This window comes from Scyliorhinus canicula, chromosome 6, assembly GCF_902713615.1.
Source record: "Scyliorhinus canicula chromosome 6, sScyCan1.1, whole genome shotgun sequence".
Lineage (NCBI taxonomy): Eukaryota > Metazoa > Chordata > Chondrichthyes > Carcharhiniformes > Scyliorhinidae > Scyliorhinus > Scyliorhinus canicula.
The window spans coordinates 197,008,672-197,028,966 of NC_052151.1; the positions used below are offsets into that span (position 1 = coordinate 197,008,672).

At 45.0% G+C, this 20,295-nt stretch overlaps 1 protein-coding gene across 18 annotated transcripts in view; it reads left to right on the forward strand.

Moving 5' to 3' along the window:
* eys (eyes shut homolog) overlaps positions 1–20,295 on the forward strand; it is a 3,376,609-nt gene that overhangs the window by 3,142,145 nt on the left and 214,169 nt on the right. For all 18 annotated transcript variants that reach the window (XM_038800705.1, XM_038800706.1, XM_038800712.1 and 15 more), the window contains one exon: positions 19,169–19,277. In XM_038800705.1, the coding sequence (XP_038656633.1) occupies positions 19,169–19,277 (109 nt within the window). The remainder of the gene's footprint in view (positions 1–19,168; positions 19,278–20,295) is intronic.

Consider the following 20,295-nt stretch of genomic DNA (forward strand, 5'->3'; position numbering starts at 1 on the left):
CCCCTTGGATCTACCACCGTCAACTCTGTGGCTGATACACTGGAGAAGTGGTTGTCACCCAGGGGGTGGCACTATCACTCTGCACCCCGACAAATATATTCTGCATTCACAGCTAATTTCATATCTTCACCACTGTAAGCAGGGCCTGACTTTGACTTATCAAAGTGCCAGCAAGTTCAAACCATTCTTATAATTGTCAATAAAACTGTGTCCTTGTCAGTGGACATGGTAACACAGTGGTAAGCACTATTGCTTCACAGCGCCAGGGACCGAGGTTTGATTCCCCGCTGGGTCACTGTCTGTGCGGAGTCTGCACGTTCTCCCCGTGTCTGCGTGGGTTTCCTTCGGGTGCTCCGATTTCCTCCCACAGTCCAAAGACGTGCAGGTTAGGTGGATTGGACATGCTAAATTGCCCCGAGTGACCAAAATGGTTAGGAGGGGTTATTGGGTTATGGGGATCGGGTGGGCTTAAGAAGGTGCAATAACTGAAGGGGAAATAGAGAACCAAAATAAGAGAACAACATCACCCTCAGGCAGAACAAAAAAGGTGACAAGTGTGAGAAGAGAGGTGGTCAATGCAGGATTGAGGGTGTTGTACCTTAATGTGCTCAGTATACGGAACAAGGTAAATGAGCTTGTTGCGCACATTGAAATTAGCCGGTACGTCATTGTGAGCATCACAGAGACGTGGCTGCAAGAGGATCAGGCCGGGGATCTAAATATCCAAGAATATGTGTCCTATCGAAAGTACAGGCAGATGGGTAAAGGGGACGGGGTTGCATTGTTAGTAAGGAATGAAGTTAAATCGATAGCAAGGAGCGATATAGGATCAGAAGGCATAGAATCTCTGTAATCGCAAAGGTAAAAATACCCAGATGGGAGTTATGTACAGGCTCCCTAGCAATTGTCAGGATGTGGGGCATAAAATAAATCAGGAGATAGAAAAGGCACATAAAAAAGGCAATATTACAATAATCATGGAGGACTTCAATATGCAGGTGTACTGGGAAAATCAGGTTGGTAGTGGATCCCAAGAAAAGGCAAGTGTGGGATATTTAGGAGATGTTGTATTAGAGCAGCTTGTGGTAGAGTCTACTACGTAACAGACAATTCTGGATTTGGTGATGTGTAATGAAGCAGACTTGATTCGGGAACTTAAGGTGAAGGAACCCTTAGGGACCACAATATGATGGAATTTACCCTGCAGTTTGAGAGCGAGAAATTGGAATCGGGTGTAACGATATTACAATTACAAAGACACGAGGGAGGAGCTGGCCAGAGTTGATTGGAAAAGGAGCCCAGCAGGGAAGACACTGGAACAGCAATGGCAGGGGTTTTGGGTGGCTATTCGAAAGGCACAACAGAAATTCATCCCAAGGAGGAGGAAACATGCCAAGGAGAGGACAAAGAATCCTGGCAGACGAGGGAAGTCAAGGACAGCATGAAAGCTAAAGAAAAAGCATACAAAATGGCGAGTATTAGTGGGAAGCCAGAGGGTTGGGAAGCCTTTAAAAACGAGCAGAGGACAACTAAAAAAGCAATAAGGGGAGAGAAGATGAAATAGGAGTGCCAGCTAGCTGATATACAAAGGAAGATAGGAAGAGTTTTTTTCAATATATGAAAGGTAAGAGAGAGGCAAAAATAGACATTGGACACTGGAAAATGTGGCTGGAGAGCTAATGATAACAAACAAAGAACAAAGAAAAGTACAGCACTGGAACAGGACCTTCAGCCCTCCTGGCCTACGCCGACCATGCGGCCCGTCTAAACTAAAATCTTCTGCACTTCCGGGGTCCGTATCCCTCTATTCCCATCATATTCATGTATTTAACTGGATAGGAAACAAAGAAATGGCAAAGAAACTGAATAGTTACTTTACATCAGTCTTCACGGTGGAAGACACCAGTGGGATGCCAGAGGTCCAGGAGAACCAGGGGGCAGAGGTCAGTGCAGTGACCATCACTAAGGAGAAGGTTCTGGGGAAACTGAAAGGTCTGAAGGTGGATAAATCACCTGGATCGGAGGGACTACACCCCAACGTACTAAACGTGATAGCTGAGGAGATTGTGGAGGCACTGGTGGTGATCTTTCAGGAATCACTGGAGGCAGGAAAGATCCCAGAGGACTGGAAAGTGGCTAATGTAACACGGCTGTTTAAGAAGGGAGGGAGGGAGGCAGAAGACGGGAAATTATAGGCCAGTTAGCCTGACCTCGGTAATTGGTAAGATTTTAGACTCCATTATTAAAGATGAGATCACAGAATACTTGGAAGTGCATGATAAAGTAAGACTGAGTCAGCACGGCTTCGTCAAGGGTGGGTGGGGGGGAATCATGTCTGAAAAATCTGTTAGAGTTCTTTGAGGAAGTAACAAGGAAGTTAGACAAAGGAGAACTGGTGGACGTGATTTATTTAAATTTACAGAAGGCCTTTGACAAGGTGCAGCATAGGAGATTACATACGTTAAGAGCCCATGGTGTTAAGGGTAAGATCCTGGCATGGATAGAGGATTGGCTGACTGGCAGAAGACAGAGAGTGGGAATAAAGGGGTCTTTTTCAGGATGGCAGCAGGTGACTCATGGTGTGCCTCAGGAGTCGGTGCTGGGACCACGACTATTTCACACTATACATTAATGATCTGGAAGAAGGAATTGAAGGCACTGTTGCTAAGTTTGCAGATGATACAAAGATCTGTAGAGGGACAGGTAGTATTGAGGAAGCAGGCGGGCTTCGAAAGGTATTGGACAGGCTGGGAGAGTGGGCAAAGAAGTGGCAAATGTAGTATAATGTGGAAAAGTGTGAGATTATGCACTGGAAGGAGAAATGGAGACATAGACTATTTTCTAAATGGGGAGATGCTTCAGAAATCAGAAGCACAAAGGGACTTGGAAGTCCTTGTTCAGTATTCTCTTAAGGTTAACGTGCAGGTTCAGTCAGTAGAAGGCAAATGCAATGTTTGCACTCATGTCAAGAGGGCTAGAATACAAGACCAGGGATGTACTTCTAAGGCTATACAAGGCTCTGGTCCGATCCCATTCGGAGTATGTGAGCACTTTTGGGCCCTGTATCTAAGGAAAGATGTGCTGGCCTTGGAAAGCGTCCAGAGGAGGTTCACAAGAATGATCCCTGGAACGAAGAACTTGTCGTATGAGGAACGGTTGAGGACTCTGGGTCTGTACTCGTTGGAGTTTAGTAGGGTGGGGGGGGGGGGGGTCTTATTGAAACTGCGAGGCCTGGATAGAGTGGACGTGGAGAGGATGTTTCCACTTGTGGGAAAGACTAGAAGCAGAGGACACAATCTCAGACTAAAGGGGCGATCCTTTAAAACAGAGAAAAAGGAGGAATTTCTTCAGCGAGAGGGTGGTGAATCTGTGGAACTCTTTTCCGCAGAAGGCTGCCGAGGCCAAATCACTGAGGGTCTTTAAAACAGAAATAGATAGGTTCTTGATCACTAAGGGGATCAGGGTTTATGGGGAGATGGCAGGAGAATGGGGATGAGAAAAATATCAGCCATGATTGAATGGCAGAGTGGACTCGATGGGCCGAGTGGCCTAATTCTGCTCCCTATGTCTTATGGTCAAATCTGCCCAGAAAAAAAATCCAATGCTATTTAATCAGAATCCAAGAAAAGGACTCGATACGATATAGCCTCCATGATAGGAGCCCATTTATATGCTGAAAAATAAACATTTGTGGCATGCCAAATTATGCAAAGATTAAGAGATTATAAACAACTGCATAATCAGAGCAAACCCATCTCCGAATCATTCTAATGACACCTCAGCACCCCCTCACCACCTTCCACCATAAGCCATTGATGTGACAAAAGTGCACGCCCGTGGATTCATCCTTAATATTCCAATTCATATTTTTAAATGCTGTAAACTAGTCAATGTGGGGTGATAGTGGTGCAGTAGCAATGTCACTGGTCTAGTAATCCAGAGGTGCAGACTAATGCTCTGGGGACATGGGTTTAAATCCCACCACTGCAGCTGGTGGAATTTATTTCTCCCTCAGGCGCTGATATACTTTCCACATAAATGCATCTAAACTATGAAAATGTTTTTTGAAGTAATCCTGATTTCAATTAGATCTGTCGCAAATCACCAATTTTGCCAGGTTCAAAGCTGACTGAGAATAAAATATAGAATAAAACTAACTTCAAGCAAATATACGAGAAGCCCATTAATTCCAACCTGAAGCAATAGTCTTAGCCAGATAGACATGCTCATCATCTTTCTGACAGCTGCATTCGAAGTAGTATGAATCATTTTGCCATCGACCTGACTCGTAGCCATGTAACTGGTGTCAATTCAGCTGCAGCAAAAATAGATTTTCTATTCCTTCAGTGTTGCAGGATCAAAACCCTGGAACTTCCTCCCTAACAGCAGAGCCAACAATATCCATGTCCCATGAAATAATTTTTAAAAATTAATGTGGGTATCATTGGCTAGGCCGCCAGCTTTTTGCCCGTCCTCGGCTGCTCTTGAGAAGGTGGTGGTGGACTGACCCTCTGAACCACTGCAGTCTGTTTCAGTTTTTTTTAAGTCTAATATCAGGAAGTTCTTCATATCATAGAATTTACAGGGCAGAAGGAGGCCATTTGGCCCATAGAGTCTGCACTGGCCCTTGGAATGTGTACCCTGCTTAAGCCCAGACCTCCACCCTATCCTTGTAACCCAGTAACCCCACCTAACCTTTTTGGACACAAGGGCAATTTATCATGGCCAATCCACCTAACCTGCACATCTGGACTGTGGGAGGAAACCGGAGCACCCGGAGGAAACCCATAGAACATAGAACAGTACAGCACAGAACAGGCCCTTCGGCCCTCGATGTTGTGCCGAGCCATGATCACCCTACTCAAACCCACGTATCCACCCTATACCCGTAACCCAACAACCCCCCCTTAACCTTACTTTTTAGGACACTACGGGCAATTTAGCATGGCCAATCCACCTAACCCGCACATCTTTGGACTGTGGGAGGAAACCGGAGCACCCGGAGGAAACCCACGAGAAGAATATGCAGACTCTACCCAGACAGTGACCCAAGCCAGGAATCGAACCTGGGACCCTGGAGCTGTGAAGCAACAGTGGTAACCACTGTGCTACCGTGTCACCCAAAGGAGGATGTCAGGAGTGGGAGTCGTCAGCACATGAGAATATACTACTCCCTATAGTAATGGAGGACTTATTTAATAACTTGTTAGGTTCTGTAGCTTGTAACATTTAGGGTTATCATGGATGGATCCGATGAAATTACTTTCGTTTTATGTCGTTCCTTGACTTTTGCCAAACCAAAGAAGTAGCCGTGAGGACAGGTCACAAGCTTGTTCCCTTTAAAGAGGGCATCCCACATAGTATAAAAATCCCGGGAGGGCTGAGGTCACAGGGAGGGCTGAGGTCACAGGGATTTGAAAACATGGAAAGTAGGTCAGGGAACACAGGAGTGAACCCCCTGTTTATTATTTCAACAAGTTCGCCAGCTCATCTCAACTTCTGGAAAAGGAAATAGGAACTAGCAGATTATTCTGTTGTGATTTTGTTGATGTTTTACACAAAGTGTAATGCCTCAAGTGTGACTGATATTCTCAAAGCTTTTTTTAAATGTTTAGGCAGTCACAACATTCAAGATTATACTTCAAAGTTTTAATTTTCAACAAATGAAAAACCATCTATGAAAATGTAGAATGGAATAAGGGGTGGATTTAGTAGATTCTCTGATCCCGAGCCTAAGTATTGACGGCGTCGTAAACACCATCGCGTTTCTCGATGGCGTCATCATGGCCTCAGGATCAGCAATTCTGGCCTGTACAGGGGGCCAGGATGGCACTGGAGCAACCCACGCCCTCCAGATGCTAATCCCAGGGTCAATTGGGCGTCACGGGGTCCGCACATGCACAGTGGCACCGGCGGCAACGTGCACATGCGCAGTTGCTCCCTCCTCCGCGCTGACACAGGCCAAGCATGGCGTAGGGCTAAAGGGGCTGGCGTGGAAGAAAGGAGGCCACCAGCCCAAGAGGCCGGCTCGCCGATCTGTGGGCCCCGATCGCGGACCAGGCCTTAGCGGAGGCCCCCCTGGGGTCGAAATCCCCTTCCCCCCTCCCCCCCAGGCCGCCCCTGGACCCTTCCACGACGAGGCTAAGAGCAGATTAGAACGGCACTCGCGGGATTCGGGTTTTTTGTTACGGCCGCTCGGCCCGGCGGTGTGGTGCGATTCACGCCAGTCACGGCAATTCTCCAGCACGGCCCCTGCTGAGAGAGTCCTGCCCTGGGTATCTGCTAAGAAGCAAAAGCTAGGTTTTACACTCTCCCCTTTCTTTTTGAACAAGGCGTAACATTTTCAATCCTCCAGTCTTACGAAGAGGGATTGTTGCCAGAACTTCTTCAATTTTAAACTGTACATCCCTTAGTAACTTGGGGTGCATTTCATCTGGACGTAGCACATTTATTTCTTGGAGGGCAGTTTATCCTTTAAGCACATCCTCTTTATATGTTTCCTCTCCAGAATCTCTGTCTCATCCATTACTGCAACATTGAATATTCTGCAGCAAAGTACTTACTTAGTAGCACAATCATGCCATTTGCATCCACAATAAGATTTTTAAAATATCTAATCAGTGTTCCTCTTCCTTTCTATGTACTCGTCTTACTATTTCGATGTTTATAGAAGACTTTTGGATTCCCTTATTCCATAGTTTGCAGCCACTGAACCCTTTCCACCTCCCAGATGTACTGATGGAACCTGAGAAACATTGTGTTTTTGTGCAATAGGTACAAGCATACAAAAACAAATTTATAAATGTTTTTTCTATTTCTTATACATTTACATTTATTAAATTTTGAAACACTCACTGACAAGAGACCACTCAACTACCCCCAATGCTTGTTACACACAGTGGGCAGACTTTTCCATAGTTTGTCACAATGGCAAGTTCTGTATATCTCTCCAGATGCACAGCCGAGTTTTCAGACCAGATTTTTTGGCGCTATTTTACAAAGTATCATGTGGCAGGACGTGCTGCACATAGTCATACCCAGGGTGCCATATTTAAAAGGCACCTGGACAACAACCTTCCCAATGTTGAAAACGGAAGAATTGCTCTTGAGGTTAGAAGATGCTCTCACCCACTGTGGTACACGGTGTTCCAGAGTCCGGTCGCTGGAATCGCCTGGCTGCCTCAGGTAAATGCTCACGTGTGCATGCCATGTGCTTTCCCGCTGGCAGAGCGGGGGTTGGGGTTGGGGAAGGGGTATTCCGGTAAGGCCCATCTCATTAACGGGATGCAAATCGGTCGTGGCGACCCCCATGCTGGGTGGGAATGTGGGTTCCCGCCATCATTAATATACCAGCGGCAAAACCATTTTTCCAACTCCTGCTGCTTTGTTCGGGCGCCCGTCATTAAACTTCTTCTCTCGATGGCGGCAATCGAGGCACTTGATACCACTTTAATTCACCCACAAGAAATATTAATGCAAAAATACAGAAGTAACACAACCTGACTTCAAATGAACTCATTGTTAATTTGTTATCCTTCAATTATCTGAGTAATTGAGGGACTTCCTGGAGATTATCTCTTACTGGGTTGGTGAGTACCTCTCAATGCAATATTAGATTAGTTTGTTAAAAGGTTAACAACACCATACTGGCTTGATTGCCAGTGTAAAATTGCAGCATGACCATGTTAGCGCTGTGCAGGTTGTACGTATTCGACTAAAATAAAATCTAAATTCGAAACCAGCTTACAGCTGCCAACTACAGCACGGTAATAACACCTAAACGGAATAAAATCATGCACCCGGGAGCCATATCAAAGCAGGAACCTAAATAAAAAGTTGACAGGATGGTTATAAACCAGCTATGCTATCTTCTTTTATCATTTTACTTCTCGGATGTCAGCCCTAGCTTAGTGAGTAACACGCCTCTGTGTAACACAGAAGGAGTGGCTGCACCATGAAATGAAAATGAAAATCGCTTATTGTCCCGAGTAGGCTTCAAATGAGGTTACTGTGAAAAGCCATTGGAGAAGTTTGCGTTTTGGGATGAGATTCTGTTTGCCATCCCAGTTAGATGATAATATAAAAAACGATTATCTGGTCATTAATCTTTTACAGCTTGTTGTGTACGAATTAATAATAATAATAATAATAATAATAAGCTGCTGTGTTTTCTGTTAACTGAATATTTTGGTTTTGAAATACTAAAAGGTGCTACATAAATGCAAGTCTTTCTTTTCTATTAACATATTGGCACATAGTCGTTTCATTTCGAATTTTTTATATTAACTGCATTTTATGCTCAATTGCTTTATAAATAGCAAAGCTCGGCAATTTTTCCACAAAATTTAATTTTTAAAAATGGAGGTATGTATGTCGTCTTTATTAATGTCAGCTTAATTCAGTTACGGGTAGGGGCTTTGAGATGCATTTAAATGTAGCAAGCTTGTCCAACTTTTTCACTCGACCGCGGATTATATTTGCATTTTGTTCTCACTCAAGTGGCCGATGAGCACGTTTTGGAAGGATTAACACTTAGATCAACAATAAACTGAATTTCGAAAACAAAGTTGTGGTATGAAGAAAAGATACCATTGCTGAGCAAAAGTAAAGCCGTGATCTAGCAATTAATTTTTAAGTTTATATAAAAAAAAAGAATGATTTTTAAAAATGACCAGGTGAGAAGATCAGTGTGTGTATGTGTGTGTGTATGTGTCAGGTGCACTGATAGTGCGTGTTAACTCACACCCACTGTGAGTGGGGGCATGTGGCTGTGTTGGTGTGGGATGCTGAGAATGAGAGAGAAACTGAGACGGGGATTAAGGTACATTCACATGTCCTCCCCCTCACTCGCACTCCCCTCACGCACTCTTTTCCCCCTTATCCGTGTTCCGCACATATGACTGGTGCAGTCCTGCTTTTTCCTCTGTTTAGGCATCAATTCCTCACCACCAAACATAGCTCTGTGCAAGTTCCTTAATTCAAACTATACCTGGGTGTCCTTCATATAATTGTTCCAATATGCTATCGCAAATTTGGAAAAATTATTACTTTTATGCCCTGCAATAGGCAACCCCCCTTGCACTGACAACTTAGGTTTCTTGGAAATATACGGCTTTAATTCAGGATTTGTTCCTCCTGCTATCTTCCCCTTTAATGCCATTTCCACTAACTTCCCCATCACAGAATCATTTCTGGTATGTCATTAGACTTGAGCTGCAGTAACTGGAATGTGTTCTATCTGTGCACAATAGGAGATATTTGCAACTGGGTATGACTAGCAGGCAAAGGCAAACGTGACAGTACATCAGCAATGGCATTTCTCTCTGACTAATGGTATATGATCTCAGATGAACACGCAGATAAAAGCAAAGACCATCATTGGAGTCTCCTTGTTGCTAATGAAGGAATACGTTTGTGTGGCCCAAAATGAGCTGTTAAGGGACTGTGATATTCACCGAAAAAAATTCCATCAATATGTCTTTTGGCGGAACTTTTTTATTATCACAGACCATAAGCCACAACTGGGTCTATAGAATCTGTACAATGCAGAAGGAATCCTGGGGAGGCGGTGGCATAGTGGTAATGACGCTGGATTAGTAATCCAGAGACCCAGGATAATGATCTGGGGACCCCGGTTCGAATTCCACCACGGCAGGTGATGGAATTTAAACTCAATAAAATATCTGGAATTAAAAGTCTAATGATGACGACCGACGGACCATGAAACCTTTGTCTATTGTCATAAAAACTATCTGGTTCATGAATGTCCTTCGGAGAAGGAAATCCGCCATCTTTACCTGGTCTGGCCTACATGTGACTCCAGGCCTACAGCAATCTGAAAAGGTCTAGCAAGCCACTCAGGGAGATATCTGCACATTAATTATGTTTCTCAGTCCCTCTCTTTCTCAGGGAATGACTAGCATCTATAACCCCCCTCCTCTCCCTGTACACTGACAGGTGTCTCTCTCTGTCCCTCTCTGAGGGAGATATCTGTACACTGACAGGTGTCTCTCTGTCCCTCTCTCTCTGAGAGTTAAAAATATCCTGATTGGTGTCTCAGTCACTCCCTCAGGGATATTCCGGTATATTCTCGTAAAAAAACATCTGGTTCATGAATGTCCTTAAGGGAAGGAAATCTGTAACCCTTACCGACATGTGACTCCAGATCCACAGCAATATGGTTGACTCTTAATCGCCTCAATGTTCGCCAATATATGCTGGCTCAGCCAGCAACGCCCACATCCCATGAATAAAAAAAGCCATCCTTACACAAGTCTATCACAGCCTTTACTTGGAAGAATCCCCAGAGGATGCCTGCCAGGGGCATCGCTGGCCATGGGGCGAGGTAAGCAACTGGCTGCCTCCATCTCTGATGCGAATCCTTGGGAGACACCTAGATGTAGCGGTAGAACTAGGAAGGCAAAGGACGTTGAGGGCACTGGGGGAGGGGGTATGTCGAGGGAGTGGGGATTGGGGGATGGGGGCGGCCCTATCGGGAGAGTTGGGACTTGTATTACACATTAAACTCCCTTGTGCACAACTATTATGACACCTGTGTCACTTACTTTCTTCCACAATACGAGATGACCTCCGATCCCTTGGCCCATCTTTCCAGGCATCCCCCCCATCCCCGTGGCACCCACCCACCCTCTGGTGTAACTATCTGGGATGGCCATTTTCAGTACACAAAATGCACGCTCACAGAGTCTCTGGGGAAATATGGACAATACTAAGCAACAAGCAGGCACAGAGTCTGAATGTATATTTGGAAAGTAATCAGCAGACGGAATCGAAACTCTGGGTCGATTTACATATTGATGGCCCATCTCCGGGAAACAGGACTAGTACTCGGCTAGCCGACACTGTTCCAGACAGACCGCCGCCACTACCCTAACCAAAAGACACAAACAAAGCAAGGCCGACGGCCACCTCGGACACGCCCAGCCATCAGGGCACCCACCCCTTTATTGGTTTAGGTCGATGACAATGATCGAGAAGCTGCCCAATTAATTGGGGCCAAGTTTAAGGCCCGCCCAAAAGTGTGCAAAGCCCCTCCAAGTATAAGAAAGAACCCCCGACAAATATTCAGCCTCTTGGATTCAGCTCTCAAGTGGAGAGACCCATCCACCAGCATCACCGGAAGCAAGTAAGTTCAAGGTCAACGCTCGCTACCGGACGGACAACCTTAGCTGTACTCCTGTTACCTCTTCGAACCCAACAGCCTCAGATCCAAACAACGGCCATTGTTCCTCTGACTGAGTGGGCACCCGAAGTTAAGTATAGGCGTTAGCGATAGAGATAGTTTGGTTTGTAGTATTATTGTGCATGAGTAGATTTTACTGTGTGTAAATAAATCGTATTGACTTTGAACTAACTAACTGGTGTATTGGCTCTTTGATCCGTATTCGGGTTGAACCTTGTGGCGGTATCGAGAAATACCTGGCAACTCTGAAAGTAGACACATAATTAGGGTTAAGAAAGGCGACCATATTGATTGCTATATTTATAGCAAGTAAACAGGGCAACACTAGCCGTGGGCATGTCCCCAGAACTGTGCCCCATTTCCTGTGTTCGCATGTTGGCTCCTGCATGTGTGGTGTTGCCTCCCACAGTGTCCAGGCATCAAGGTGTGCTCGGGATGCTGGGCAATGACTCCCACATGCTACATGGCCCGCCTACCCACCAGAATCCATTTGGGATGTGTGAAGTTCTCACTTAACCATGTTTGCCAATTCCTTTGGGAAATAGCCTTCAGCAGCACAGCCAGAGACCACGGCAGTCGGCGGGGGTTATGGGCGGTCCTTGGGGCAGACGGGCAGGGAGAAAGGTTGCCCCCCAAAAGGGTAAACATGATTCAGAGATTCAGTGTGGTGCCGTGAGCAGTTGTTGCTCCAGCGTCTTCACTCCCCTCCTCCTATGGCTTTCTCAGAGTTAAATCTCTGCATCTATCTTCCTCAAAAGGCAGTAGAATCAGAAGCATTTGAATATGTTTAAGCAGTGCTGGATAGATTCTTAATTAATAAGCTGGTGAAAGGTTATCAAGGGTAGGCAGGAATGTGGGGTTGAAGTTCCAGTCAGATCAGCCATAAGATGGGGCAATCTCGAGGGGCTGAGTGGGCTGAGTAGCTCAAAATTCATATGGTGATACGATCACATCATGTACTTGAGTTGCAATCAATTATAAAATGGCTGCGAACCTCTTCACTCATCACTTGAGCAAATAACTTTGGCTTTGTTGTCTAGTTAAGGAAGCTACTGGTGTTAATTAATGGGTTAAGAGACATTCCAATTAGTTGTCTCATTTATGTTAAGTATCCAGTAATTGACACTGGTATGTAAAGGGGCTTCAGGTGGCCTTTGTGTCAGGTGATGTGATGATAGAGTCTGTTAAAGTGAAATAAAGGTGTTGGTGAAAAGGAGCAGAACTTTTGACTCTTTATGCAACAGCAGCTAAACGTCTAACAACTGAGACTATTGGTGACAGTTGTGTAAATGAGTAATTTATGAACGTAAAGACAGAGTTGCCAATATATTTAGTGTGAGACTTGCCTGAAATTTATGTATTGAGAATTTTATTTTGGAGCTGTTGCCTTTTTTACCTGCTATAAATATGATAGTCAATAAGGTTGCACTTCTTTCTTTGGATATCGATATTATATTGCTCAGAGTCGCCAGGTGTCAGATGATACCACCACATGGTTCAACCGGATATCGATCAAAGAGCCAAACACTTAGTTAGTTGCACACACAATTAGTCATGCAACATAGTCATAAACTACACCTATCAACTATGACAACCTGTACGTAACTTCAGGCAACTGGCTTAGGTCAGAGGAACTGTGGCCTTCGCTCGAATCTGGATCTATCGGGTCTGGAGAAGTAACTGCTGTTCAGCTGGGCTCATCCGTCCGGCAGTGGGCGTTGAACTTGGACTTGCTTCTGATCGTGGTGCTGCAATTGGAGATAAACGTTGCCGGAGCACCAGGTCCAAGAGAGATCGAACGCATGGCGGTCTCTCTCTTTATCCTTGGGGGGGTTTTGTGCTCTTTTGGGTGGTCCTTCGGTTTGGACCCCACTAATTGGGTAGTTCTTGATCGCTGTATTTGATTTGAGCCAATAAAGGGGCAGAGCCTTGATGGCTGGGCATGTCCTAAGTGGTCATTGGCCCTGTTGTTGATGCTTCCTGGGTACAGGGAATATACCCAGATGTCAAAATGTCTGGGATTATTATTTTTAAAAATAAGTTTAGACTACCCAATTCATTTTTTCCAATTAAGGGGCAATTTAACGTGGCCAATCCACCTACCCTGCACATCTTTGGGTTGTGAGGGTGAAACTCACGCAGACATGGGAATAATGTGCAAACTCCACACGGACAGTAACCCAGAGCCAGGATCGAACCTGGGACCTCGGCGCCGTGAGGCAACATGCTCCCACAAAATGTCTGGGATTATGTCGGTTGCTCAAGTATCAGTTTTTTCTCTTACAGAGATGAGTCATCAAAATGCTAATTGGTTGGGGGTTTCGATGCTGTCTGGATTCTTCGCTCACAAATATACATTCGGGCTCTGAGCCTGCCTGAACCTTACATTGGACATTTTTCCCATTATGCTTTGCGACTGTCCATGTTTCTTATCATAAGTGGCCATCCCAGATGGCTACAGTCCGTCTTCTTGATCCTCAACACGAAGCGTGAAGGATCACACTACTGAATCTTCTGTTCCTGTTCTCTGACATGCCGAGTACCCTCAATCAAGGACAGGTTCTATCCTACTCTGTCCTATGGGTTGAAATATTCACCTAAGTTTTCGCTCATACAACACACATCTCTAAAAATTCTAAGGCGGCACTATAACATTCGAACATACATTTCAGTTTATTTACACAAAAGGAGAACCTCTAACTGTCCTGAACTAAACTACACTCATGCTGCTATCTAATAACCAAAGAACTTATATTATCGTACACAATAAACAATAGCAGCATCACATTCCTACTTAACACAAATGTCAATTTACAGAGAAAGTAACTTTATTAAAAAAACAAACCGCGGAATTTATTCGGGAGAAAAAGTTCATAAAGAGTGTGGGGTCTGCTAGAGTGCGAGGAAAGGGGCTCTGAGTGTCTATACTAGAGGGCGGGAGGCTCTCCTTCACCATTTCCAAAGTCTGATTGTCTGGATGACACTGCAAAGTAAAGCTATAATCAATAGGTCTTCCACTGTGTACGAAAGGGAATACAACTTTATGAAATGAGGAAATGGCTGAGGAACAGAACAGGTTTTTTGGGTCTGTCTTCACAATGGAAGACACAAATAACATGCCAGCGACTGATAGAAATGAGGCTATGACAGGTGAGGACCTTGAGAGGATTGTTATCACTAAGGAGGGAGTGATGGGCAAGCTAATGGGGCTAAAGGTAGACAAGTCTCCTGGCCCTGATGGAATGCATCCCAGAGTGCTAAAAGAGATGGCTAGGGAAATTACAGATGCACTAGTGATAATTTACCGAAATTCACTAGACTCTGGGGTGGTCCCGGTGGATTGGAAATTAGCAAACGTGACGCCACTGTTTAAAAAAGGAGGTAGGCAGAAAGCAGGAAATTATAGGCCAGTGAGTTTAACTTCGGTAATAGGGAAGATGCTGGAATCTATCATCAAGGAAGAAATTGCGAGGCATCTGGATAGAAATTGTCCCATTGGGCAGACGCAGCATGGGTTCGTAAAAGGCAGGTCATGCCTAACTAATTTAGTGGAATTTTTTGAGGACATTACCAGTGCAGTAGATAACGGGGAGCCGATGGATGTGGTATATCTGGATTTCCAGAAAGCCTTTGACAAGGTGCCACACAAAAGGTTGCTGCATAAGATAAAGATGCATGGCATTAAGGGTAAAGTAGTAGCATGGATAGAGGATTGGTTAATTAATAGAAAGCAAAGAGTTGGGATAAATGGGTGTTTCTCTGGTTGGCAATCAGTAGCTAGTGGTGTCCCTCAGGGATCCGTGTTGGGCCCACAATTGTTCACAAGTTACATTGATGATTTGGAGTTGGGGACCAAGGGCAATGGTCCAAGTTTGCAGATGACACTAAGATGAGTGGTAAAGCGAAAAGTGCAGAGGATACTGGAAGTCTGCAGAGGGATTTGGATAGGTTAAGTGAATGGGCTCGGGTCTGGCAGATGGAATACAATGTTGACAAATGTCAGGTTATCCATTTTGGTAAGAATAATAGCAAACGGGATTATTATTTAAACGATAAAATATTAAAGCAGGCCGCTGTTCAGAGAGACTTGGGTGTGCTAGTGCATGAGTCACAGAAGGTTGGTTTACAAGTGCAACAGGTGATTAAGAAGGCAAATGGAATTTTGTCCTTCATTGCTAGAGGGATGGAGTTTAAGACTAGGGAGGTTATGTTGCAATTGTATAAGGTGTTAGTGCGGCCACACCTGGAGTATTGTGTTCAGTTTTGGCCTCCTTACTTGAGAAAGGACGTACTGGCGCTGGAGGGTGTGCAGAGGAGATTCACTAGGTTAATCCCAGAGCTGAAGGGGTTGGATTATGAGGAGAGGTTGAGTAGACTGGGACTGTACTCGTTGGAATTTAGAAGGATGAGGGGGGATCTTATAGAAACATTTAAAATTATGAAGGGAATAGATAGGATAGATGCGGGCAGGTTGTTTCCACTGGCGGGTGACAGCAGAACTAGGGGGCATAGCCTCAAAATAAGGGGAAGTAGATTTAGGACTGAGTTTAGGAGGAACTTCTTCACCCAAAGGGTTGTGAATCTATGGAATTCCTTGCCCAGTGAAGCAGTTGAGGCTCCTTCATTACATGTTTTTAAGGTAAAGATAGATAGTTTTTTGAAGAATAAAGGGATTAAGCGTTATGGTGTTCGGGCCGGAAAGTGGAGCTGAGTCCACAAAAGATCAGCCATGATCTAATTGAATGGCGGAGCAGGCTCAAGGGGCCAGATGGCCTACTCCTGCTCCTCGTTCTTATGTTCTTATGTTCTTATATTATCACACCATGTGGGGGTATCAGTGGCTGTGTCTATATGTGGTGTAGTGTCCGGGATAGGGGTGTCATGTTGGGTGGTCATGTTTAGGGCCTGTGTGGTGAGGGGTGTAGGGTCCGCTAACGCGCGCAACTGTATTGATCCAATGACGATCATGATGCAGGTCATCAGGTCCATCTTTATCTTGTCTGTATCTTCCTCTGTCTTCTGGTATATTCATATCTTCCTGGGGGTACAAGCATAATATCTGTTATTACCTTGTTGTTTAATATCTCGTTTGTCTGTCTGTTTCTCCTTAACGTCAATTTCCTATTTAGAATCGTCACCATATGTGACTGCATCGAAACCCCCAACCGATTAGCATTTTGATTACCCATCTCCGTAAGACAAAAGACTGATACTTGAGCAACCGAACTGTTGCCTTTTTTTACCTGCTATAAATGTGGCAATTAATAAGGTTGCCCTTCTTTCTTTGGATATCGATATTATATTGCTCAGAATCGCCAGGTATCAAATAATACCACCACAAGGTTCAACCGGATATCGATCAAAGAGCCAAACACCAGTTAGTTAATTCAAGATCAATGGTACTTTATTTACACACACAATTAATCATGCAACATAGACACTACCAGTTAAACTACACCTATCAACTTTGACAACCTGTACTTAACTTCAGGCACCCGGCTTAGGTCAGAGGAACTGTGGCCTTTGCTCGAATCTGGATCTGAGGGCAGCACGGTAGCATTGTGGATATCACAATCGCTTCACAGTTCAATGGTCCCAGGTTCGATTCCGGCTTAGGTCGCTGTCTGTGCGGAGTCTGCACATCCTCCCCGTGTGTGCGTGGGTTTCCTCCGGGTGCTCCGGTTTCCTCCCACAATCCAAAGATGTGCAGGTTAGGTGGATTGGCCATGATAAATTGCCCTTAGTGTCCAAAATTGCCCTTAGTGTTGGGTGGGGTTACTGGGTTATGGGAATAGGGTGGCGGTGTTAACCTTGGGTAGGGTGCTCTTTCCAGGAGCTGGTGCAGACTTGATGGGCCGAATGGCCTCCTTCTGCACTGTAAATTCTATGATCTATCGGGTCTGGAGAAGTAACTGCTGTTCAGCTGGGCTCATCCGTCTGGTAGCGGGCGTTGAACTTGAACTTGCTTCTGGTGGTGCTGCAATTGGAGGTAGACGTTGCCGAAGCACCAGGTCCAAGAGAGATCGAACGCATGGCGGTCTCTCTCTTTATCCTTGGGGGGTTTTGTGCTCTTTTGGGCAACCCTTCGGTTTGTAATTGGGTCAATTAGGTAGTTCTTGATCGCTGTATTTGATTTGAGCCAATAAACAGTTGGGGGGGGGGTGCCTTCATGGCTGGGCGTGTCCTAACCAGCCATTGACCCTGTTGTTGATGCTTCCTGAGTACAGGGAGTGGCACCGAAATGTCTGGGATTGTATCGGTTGCTCAAGTATCAGTCTTTTGTCTTACGGATATGGGCCATCAAAATGCTAATCGGTTGGGGGTTTTGATGCTGTCTGGATTCTTTGCTCTGAGCCTACCTGAACCTCACATTGGCCATTTTTCCCATTATGCTTTGCGACCGTTCATGTTTCATATTGTAAGTGGCCATCCCAGATGGCTACAGAGCTGTTTGGCAAATGAGGGATGTTACACTCCACCTCAGAACCATTTTGCTGATCTGGTAGGAAATTCAGCATCCTGCACATGCTTATTGAATAGGCATAAAAATAACATCATCTTCTATCAGATCTGTGGGCGAATGTTGCTACTCATTATGTTTAAATGTAAACTTCCAGTCGGATGACATCTTCCCCCCCTCCCCACCTCTTTGGATGCAGCACCTTTATCTTTCCAGGATGGCAATGTGGTACTCCTTTCTCCTCTGTGCCTTAAGTATCAAGATTTATATCCACAGATGGTATCTCAGCTGGTGCCAATTAATATTGCACGCTGTGCGCAGCAAGAAAATATTTCACACTCTCGAATACTGGAATGCAAGTCGAAGCATTAAACATCCCTCGTTTAATAATAATGCAGCAGGTATTGCACAACCCTGTTGTATTCATAACAATTATGCAGAAAAAAGCTGTGAAATGTGCTATGTGCATGTGTCAGTCAGTCACGCTTTTTTGAATGTCTCACACCTCACAATGAGTTAGCAGCAAATAGAAATTGGACAATGGCAAGTCCAACTGTTGATTTTCTAGTCAGTAGATGTTCGGGTTCTGTTACAATGACCTGGAACTCACGTGAATAAGAGGAGGCCATTCAGTCCTTCAATTAGATCATAGCTGAGCTGCATCTTAATTTCATCAAGGTAGCACAGTGGTTAGCACTGTTGCTTCACAGCGTCAGGGACCCGGGTTCGATTCCCAGCCTGGGTCACCGTCTGTGCGGAGTCTGCACATTCTCCCCGTGTTTGCAGTTGAGGCTCCTTCATTAATGGTTTTTAAGATAAAGATAGATAGGTTTTATTTGAAGAATAAAGGGATTAAGGGTTATGGTGTTCTGGCTGTAAAGTGGAACTGAGTCCACGAAAGATCAGCCATGATCTCATTGAATGGCGGAGCAGGCTCGAGGGGCCAGATGGCCTACTTCTTCTCCTAGTTCTTATTTTCTTATGTTCTTCCGGGTGCTCCGGTTTCCTCCCACAAGTCCCGAAAGAAGTGCTTGTTAATTGGACATTCTGAATTCTCCGTCTGTGTCCCTGAACAGGCACCGGAGTGTGGCAACTAGGGGATTTTCACAGTAACTTAATTGCAGTGTTAATGTAAGCCTACTTGTAACAATAATAAAGATTATAATTATCTACTACCCCCTCCCCACTCCCCTCACCCCTTGATTTCACCCTTATCTATCAAAAATCTACTGAACTCAGTGTTGAGATTTTGAATTGACCCCCACAAGACTCAGCAGTTTTTTAGGGAGAGAGTTCCAGATTTCCATTGCCATTTGTATGAAAAAGCGCTTCCTGACATCACCTCTTGAGTGGCACAGCTGTAATTTGGAGGTTATGCTCCCAGGTTCAGATAGTTTGTCTCTATCTACTTCATCAACCCTTTTAATCATCTTAAAGGCATTTGATGGTGCAGCTGTAGTTATTAGAATTATTAACATTTATTAAAGATCTATCTTTCCTTTCAGGTATCTGCTACCACCCACCAACCAGGGTGGAGACTGTGTGATTGAAGTGGAAGTAGCAGGGGATGTACCTATACAAAGAAGAGAATTTTGCCCGCAACATATGTCACAGGTAGGTGGATGTTGTCTCCACTGGTTTTAAATGATTATTTTTAACAATATAGCAGGCTATGTTTGTAAACAGGTTATAAGTCAAAGGATACGTTCATTCTGGAAGGATGCAGGATGGTGAATGACTTGGGGGGAGAACCTCCAGGTCGTGGTGATCCCAGGTATCTCCTGTTCTTGACTTCCAGGTGGTAGTGGGTGTGGGTTAAGTACAATTCTGCTGCTGATGGCCCTCGGGAATCATAGAATCATAGAAGTTAGAGTGCAGAAGGAGGTCATTCAGCCCATGGGATTTGCACACCCTTGGATAGAGCAGTCTATGCCTCCACCCTAACCACGTAACATAGAAAATAGAACATTGAACAGTAAAGCACAGTACAGTCCCTTCAGCCCACGATGTTGTGCCGGCCATTTATCCTGGTCAAAGGTCTACCTAACCTACACCCCTTCAATTTACTGCTGTCCATGTGCCTATCCAAGAGTCGCTTAAATGTCCCTAATGACTCTGACTCCACCCCCTCTGCTCGTAGTGCATTCCACACACCCACTACTCTCTGTGTAAAGAATCTACCTCTGACATCTCCCCTATACCTTCCTCCAATCACCTTAAAATTATGTCCCCTCGTGACAGCCATTTCCACCCTGGGGAAAAGTCTCTGGCTACCCACTCTATCCATGCCTCTCATCACCTTGTACACCTCTATCAAGTCACCTCTCTGCCTTCTTTGCACTAGTGAGAAAAGTGAAAGTGAAAGTGAAAATCTCTTATTGACACAAGTAGGCTTCAATGAAGTTACTGTGAAAAGCCCCTAGTCACCACATTCCGGCGCCTGTTCGGGGAGGCTGGTACGGGAATTGAACCGTGCTGCTAGCCTGCCTTGGTCTGCTTTAAAATCCAGCGATTTAGCCCAGTGTGCTAAACCAGCCCTAGCTCCCTCAACCCTTCTTCATAAGGTATGCCCTCCAGTCCAGACAGCATCCTGATAAATCTCCTCTGTACCCTCTCGGAAGCATCCACATCC